General features: G+C 46.3%; 1 protein-coding gene across 1 annotated transcript; it reads right to left on the reverse strand.

Annotated features, from left to right (window-relative positions):
- Positions 1-2,558: 2,558 nt before the first annotated feature.
- On the reverse strand, positions 2,559-3,560 carry LOC143869821 (uncharacterized). The gene has a single exon (XM_077376379.1). It carries the CDS (start codon positions 3,558-3,560, stop codon positions 2,559-2,561), a length of 1,002 nt encoding a protein of 333 aa, XP_077232494.1.
- Between the last annotated feature and the right edge of the window lie 4,205 nt (positions 3,561-7,765).

Raw genomic sequence — 7,765 nt, forward strand, 5'->3', positions numbered from 1 at the left:
AGATCATAAGCCGATACAAACAGGAAAGAAGGAAAGCATCTCACCCAAGATATAACCAAAGTGATAATCTTCAAGTAGATCCAATGAGGGTTCTTAGCTTTCCCCTCAAATATCCTAGAATTCAAATAGACCACCACGTAGCAAGTAAACAAAAATTCCACAAAGTTTTCCCTTTTTCCTTCCAAGGAACCCCTCCCCATTGATGCAATAACGACGGAATAGACTTTGGAAAAACCCAACAAATACCAAATCTCATGAAAATAAACAACCAAATGAGCCGAGCAAAAGAACAATGCATAAACAAATGATCCACAGATTCCCCATCTTGCAGGCATAGGAGGCAATAATCGATAAGCCACATACCACTGTTTCTCAGAAAATTGATAGTTTGTATTCTATCATGACTAACAGCCCAACCAAAGATAGAAACTCTAGGTGGGCAATGAAATTTCCATACCTTTGCCGAATATGAAGGGTTAGAAATGGGCAATAAACTCTTATAGAAAGATTTGACCGAGAAAGACCCAGAAGATTCCTCAGTCCAAAGCCTTTTATCCTCTCCATTCCTCTTAATATAACATCCCTCAAGAAGGACCCGCAGGCTAGAGGACAATTCCACCTCCCACTCAAAAAACGATCTTCTAAACCCCGGATTCCACACAAGGACACCGTCATTCCGCTCGGAGCAATCGCAAACAAAGGTCTCCCTATTAGAAGCCATGCTAAATAATCTCGGAAATCTACATTTAAAGGACACATCCCCGCACCATGTATCATGCCAGAACAAAATTCTATCACCCCTATAGACTCTAAATCTAACCTTAGACTTGAAAAGAGATGTCATTTTTAAGATATCTCTCCATACCGACAACCCTTTTTTCGCAAACAAGTCCATGGATTCCCATCTCCCCATATCGCCCCCATACTTGCTACTAATGGCCTTAACCCACGACCTATCAAGCTCCTCCCCAAATCTCCAACCATTTGCCTAAAAGCGCATGGTTGAATTCCTTAACTCTCCTGATGCCCAACCCGCCCATCTTGATGGGGACACAAACATCTTCCCATTTGACCAAAGCAATCCCTTTCCTTTCCTTATTCCCACCTCACAAGAATCTCCGCTGAATCTGTTCAATTCGTAGAGAGACACTCACAGGGCATTTAAATAAAGACATGAAGTAAATAGGAATATTGGACAATACAGCCTTCACCAACACAAGCCTACCACCACGAGATACTAGATTCCTTTTCCATGAGCCCAATCTTCTCTCAATCCTCTCAATTATAGGATCCCACAAGTCTTTATTCGGTCTGCTCACCCCCAACGGAAGACCCAAATACGAGGAAGGGAGCGAATCCAACTGACACCCTAAGATCAAAGCTATCTCCTGGGCCCTCTCCTCAGAAATATTCAAGGCAAATATTTTAGACTTGTGGAAATTAGATTTTTGACCCGAAATGAGCTCATAACATCTCAGAATGGCTTTTAAGTTCCGCACTTGACCAAACTCCGGTTCACAAAACAATAAAGTATCATCAGCGAATTGCAAATGGGAGACCTCCACCTCATCTAAACCGATCCTAAAACCTCTAAAAAGATCAAGACCACTCCCCATTACCAATAACCTACTAAGGATTTCTGCAACTATGACAAATAAGAAAGGGGATAATGGATCTCCCTGTCTAAGTCCTCGAGAGGACTTATAGAATCCTTTGGAGATCCATTGATGAGGATAGAAAAGCAAGCAGAGGAAACACAACTCTTCATCCACGAACGCCATAGACATCCAAAACCCATTCTCTCTAAAGAGAAATCCAGGCATCCCCAATCCACTCTATCATAAGCTTTCTCCATATCCAACTTACAAAGAATGCCTTTCTTTCGAAGTTTTCTATATGAGTCAATGGCCTCATTCGCAATCAAGGTACAGTCTAAAATTTGTCTCTTCTCAATGACTGTGCATTGATAATCCGATATGATTGATGGAAGTACCCTCTTTAAACGCAGATAAAACTTTAGCCAAAACCTTATAGAGGCACCCCACGAGACTAATAGGCCTATACTTCGAGATCCTACTAGCCCCCTCAACCTTAGGAATTAGAACTAAGAAAGTCGCCCCCGTACCTTGATCCAACTCCATACCCTGATGGAACTCGTGAAAAAATACCATTAAATCACATTTGACATACTCCCAATAAGATTGGAAGAAGGCCAAATAGAACCCATCAGGCCTGGGAGCCTTATCTCTTCCCAAAGACAAAACAGCCCTCTCAATCTCCTCCACCTCGAACAGTTCTTCCAATTTCCTTCTCTGATCACCGCCTAGGGTATTAAAATCCACTCGCTCTGGAAGAGGCTTTGATTTACCATCTGATGCATATAAGGAGTTATAAAAGCTCAATATAGCACTCGATATGTCTTCCTTTTCTGAAACCTCCACCCCATCCACCATCAATGAGACAATCTAATTCCTCCTTCTGGCGCTCGCCATGGCATGAAAGTAGGCAGTGTTCTTATCACCTTCCTTCAGCCACTTAACCCTCGACTTTTGCCTCCATCATATCTCTTCATGTAGAAGGAGACTTTTATGTTCTTCTTTGATGCGCCCCAATTCCTCCCTAGATTCGATGTTACCCAATCCCTCATCCTCTAGTGCTCCTAGATCTACAATTCTTTTTTCCAACCAGCTCTTCCTCTGAGAGTCAAACACTCTCTTCTCCTTAACCCAACCCTTCAACATCTTTTTGACAAATTGTAACTTTCTTCCTATTCTCACATCTGCAGGCCCCTCAATATTTTCAGAGGCCCACCAACTTCCCAACCTTTCTTCCATATTTGGATCCTGAAGCCACGCAATCTCAAAACGAAAAGGCGGGGGGGCCCAAAATTCTAAACTTGGATCTAAGAAAATGGGGCAATGATCCAAAACGGAATGAACAAGGGGTTTTTGAATCACCTCAGGGGTCAAACTCAACCATTCCGGACATAAAAGGAAACGGTCAATCCTACTATGACTCTCCCCTCTGTTCCACGTGAACCGAGCCCTAGATAATGGAAGGTCAATTAACTCATGTTTAGAAATGAAATCAGTAAAAGAGACCATATTCCTATTGGACCTTCTACAAGCCACTCTTTCACACACAAATCTAATTTCATTAAGGTCTCCACCTATACACCAAGGATGAGTCCACCTGGCCCTAATCCCATCAAGCTCGTCCCATAGCAACCTTTTTTCCTCCCATAAAGAAGGGCCATAAACCCCGGAGAAAACAACCCTCACCGTATCATCCACCCTTTCCAGAACGACAGACAGGGAACACCTACCCTTCCTATCTTCAACCACTTTCCAATAAGACTCCTCCCAAGCAACCAAAATCCCCCCAGAGAGGCCTACCGAACCCACAAAGGAAAAGCTCCAATCACCTCTAAGACCAATGCTCCGAGCAATTGCCTTATCTATCACCACTAACTCTCGGAGTGATTTCTTCGAAGACTCACACATATGAGACCCATTTACCTCTCCCCCAACCTTATCCCTTAATTCAACCGGTCTAATCATACCACAAAACTCAAACAAGGGTCAGGGGTATCTTACCCCAACCTTCCCACTGACTTCTATAACATTATCTACAGCCCTCTCCGTAGACTCCAAGCTTTCTTCAGATCCCTCATCCCCCTCTAGCCCATGAGGGATACTAGAATTGCCCCTACCCATCATAGGCCTCTTTTCAAGATTCACAGTATGAGAGGGAATAGGAGAGGATAACAAGCAACGGTTTGGGAATTCCATACCAAAAGTCTCACTGATTTCATCATCTACAGAGAAACCCATTTCAACCCTGCATATTTGGACAAGGAAAAGATAACTCTTTGCCACGAAAAGAAAACGAAGAGTTAGTACCTTTGGGGGAGTTGAAGCCAAGACTACAACCATCACTTTCCTGTTGTGATTGATTGACTTGAACCAATTTAATCATCCCACCTATGCCCGGCAGTATAAGATCATCTTCCTCACTTGAAATACATTTTTCTCCCACACGGTCCAGGCTTTGCTGACCACTATACTCTGAGCTTCCCGACACTTCTTGCAATCTTCGGAAAACCAATTCCGTCGGTATAATCCTTCTAGAGGCTTTATCAGAACCCCCCCCCCCTCAAAGCCATATTCAAATTCTCCCGGTTCCGACTCATTGGAGTTCGTCTGAAATCTTCCGCAGTTGGAGGGGCGTTGCCCACCTCTCTTGAATCAATTCTCCACTCCTCCAGACTTATCGCACTGTCATCAAAATCGACCACATTCGTCACCGATTTTGTGAAACCATGAACAGGGGACAACTCAATCAATGGTAGGCCTTCAACGATATTAAAAAAATTTCCGCATACAGGTTTTCTCGGCGTGATGGGCCGCGATCTCTCCCTGAGTACATCTACACCATCCCCATAAAGTCCTCCACAAACTGATTGAGATGGTTTCTAAGCCCACTTAGGTGTCCACAGGTTTGGCCCTTGGACAAACCCATTATCCCAATTCCAGATATGTTGTCTTCTAGGCCCAAACCAGTCCGTTGGCCCATAAATGAGTGGCCCAGCCCATCGGGTGAAACATGACCATCTGACCCAGAAGATTGACAGCTAACATTAACCATACTAGCCCCTCTACAGCTGGCAGTTCCAGACGTCAGCCCAGACAGAACCTCCCGCCCACTCCTACCCATTCCCTCTACTCCACGTATCATGGGGATTTGATTTTCAAATTCTTCGCTATCTTGCACCTGCCTACTATCGTGCACCTCCCTTCTTCTACCATCCCTATCAGTGCTAACCTGCACCTCCATCCTCAGTGACCCCTCCTCCCTGCTACCGCCCTGATTTTCCGATCCACCTTCATCAGAAAGTCCGTCCTCCTCCTCATCAGAGCTGTACTGATAGAAGGAAGTTTCTTCCCCATCTACCTTTTTACGCACCGACTCCGTTTCACACTTTACCCACATCGTTGAGCCATCGATGCCAACCAGAAAAACCACCACAACTGGACAGCCAGAGTTTGTGGCAATCCGGATTTTGGCCCATTGATATCCTCTGGCTGCTTTACAAGATTCATCCATCTCAATTACCCTACCAATCCTCTTCCCTATGTTCCTAAAATTCTCCAAACACCAAGCTTGAGGGGGATTCCAGAAATGAACCACCACTCCACCCTTGTCAAGTTCTCAAATTTCTTCGACCAAGAACACTATTCTACAAACGACAAATTTCTAGCGGCGAACTAGGCCACCTTCGATTTCAATAGAACATAATCGGACTGAAGAACTATCATAACTTCCCTTTCATCTACTTTATAAACCTTAATATTCCCTTATGCAACTTTCCTCTTGAACAACCATGCTTCCAATGCCGGAACATTACCAGACCATCCATCCCCGATTTTGCCCCACAAGCTACGCTCGTTTCCTTTCAAAGATACCAAGGGAAGAACTTCTCCTTTGTCCGAGTCACTAAAGACAATATTTTGAGGCGTTTTACTGCTAACAGACTCAGATTCCTGATTCCCTTCTTCAACCCCATTTCTTAATGCATTTACTCCATCATGCTTTGATTTTATCTGATTCCTCACGACATTATGGTCAAAAGACGACCAAATCTTCCCACATCCCCAGCATTCAACCCTTCTCTTAAAGTTGTGGAACCCACACTTGCAGCACTTCCAATCTCCCAGCAGCTGTTCCTCTCTCTTTTTCCCCATTCTATCTGTTAGGCCTAAAATCGGTAACAGATACGGCAGTGACATAAGAGCTGAGCTGGAGGACGCGAGGAGCCGAACTGAAGGAGTTGAGCCCTGCACAAGAGCAAACGAGGTCAGACGACCAACCCGGAGTCGTTGCTCAGAACGGGCCCTTCGACACTCAAGTCAGTACGAGCAGGAGTGCAGAGCCAAATTTTAAGGAGTGGTAGCTTAGAAGTTATTACCCCTCGCTTTGAGCCTTAAGAGACCTTTTATAGCGGGAGACCTGGGGTGGTTGGATTACCTACCCCAAGACAGGTGTCGGCCCTTTTGTGGGTTTAGGTTTACCTACTCTTAGGTAATTACCGGATTGACCCTGGGCCGATGCTAGATTTGTGGTGGGCCCTCCTGGTGCCATGTGTCAACAGCTCATTAGTTGCTGTTTTTCATACCCCATCAGTTGCCCCAAGTGTGAGGAGTTGTATTCTTAAATAGTAGAACGAGCCGGTGTTCGAGATAGCTCGATGGAAAACCTGTCTGGCCAAGCCGTCTGCCCGGCCTGGGACGACCAGAAGAGGAGCGAAAAATCTGTCCGGCTAAGCTGTCTGTCCGGCCTGGGAAATCTGTCCGGAAATCTGTCCGGCTAAGCCGTCTGTCCGGCCTGGGGAATCTGTCCGGAAAATCTGTCCAGCTAAGCAGTCTGTCCGGCCTGGAAAATCTGTCCGGCTAAGCCGTCTGTCCGGCCTGGGGAATCTGTCCGGCTAAGCCGTCTATCCGGCTTGGGGAATCTGTCCAGAAAATCTGTCCGGCTAAGCCGTCTGTCCGGCCTGGGAAATTTGTCCGGCTAATCTGTCCGGCTAAGCCGTCTGTCCGGTCTAGGGAATCTGTCCAAAAAATCTGTCCGGCTAAGCCGTCTGTCCGGACTGGGAAATCTTTTCGGCTAAGCAGTCTGTCCGGCCGGGGGAATCTATCCGGAAAATCTGTCCGGCCAAGTCCTGTCCGGCAAATCTGTCCGGCCATGTCCTGTCCGGCTTGGGCTGGACTGATTTTTGTCGTCTAGCGGACGCGTCATATTCTGTCCGGCTTGGGCCAGACTAATTTTTGTCGTCTAGCGGACGCGCCATATTATGTCCGGCTTGGGCCGGACTGATTTTTGTCGTCTTGCGGACGCGTCATATCCTGTCCGGCTTGGGCCGGACTTATTTTTGTCGTCTTGCGGACGCGTCATATCCTGTCCGGTTGGGCCAGACTGATTTTTGTCGTCTTACGAACGCGTCATATCCTGTCCGGCTTGGGCCGGATTGACTTTTTTCGTCTTGCGGACAAGTCATATCCTGTCCGGCTTGGGCCAAACTGATTTTTGGGACGGGCACAGTCACTTGGAGATTTTTTCGCACCCGCATTTATTAGCGCCGTTGCTTCAGAGTGTGTGCCCTTCATTAATGAGGGACACGTGGCACCATCCGGTTCACGAATGGGGACTGCCTTCAGTCTCAAGACTATAAAATGAGGTTTCACCTTTCATTTTTTCACTTTTACTTTCACTTTTCGCTCTGCCTTCTTTGCCTGTTCGGCTCTGCTAGCCCATGGTCGTCATCGTCCGCAAGCTTAAGAGCTATCCTCCTCAGGCCGGTAATCTTCTTTTCAAATCGTACATATTTGATTTCTCTTTCAGTGTCATCGATGTCCAGTAGTGTTTTGAGTTCTGAGTCCGGTTCCAGGTCCTCTTCAGGGGAGTCCACATCTTCTAGTAGTTCAGAGTCTAGTTCATCGGAGAGGACCCAAGTTAATATGACCAGGACTCCTGGCACCTATATGGTGAGTCCTGATCTTAGTGTAGAGGTCGTAGATAGTGGGGATGAGGTAATTTTGGATCTGAATAACACCCCGCCCCCAACGGATAGTTACTTCCGGGCAGAAATGAGTGGAGGTAGCGATGCCGCCGAGGCGTCCACCACATTCCTACCGGGCCGGGCCATCGAGGTTACTGTCAGGGTTCGGATGGACGCCGATCCCAAATATAACACCCAGGCTCTTTATGA

Source organism: Tasmannia lanceolata, unplaced genomic scaffold (genome assembly GCF_043159265.1).
Source record: "Tasmannia lanceolata isolate RefF3 unplaced genomic scaffold, GAP_Taslan_0.1 ptg000003l, whole genome shotgun sequence".
Taxonomy (NCBI): Eukaryota; Viridiplantae; Streptophyta; class Magnoliopsida; order Canellales; family Winteraceae; genus Tasmannia; species Tasmannia lanceolata.

Bases quoted from the DNA above. Each gene is read 5' to 3' on its own strand.
- LOC143869821 (XM_077376379.1), bottom strand. From the start codon at position 3,560: ATGATTAGACCGGTTGAATTAAGGGATAAGGTTGGGGGAGAGGTAAAT.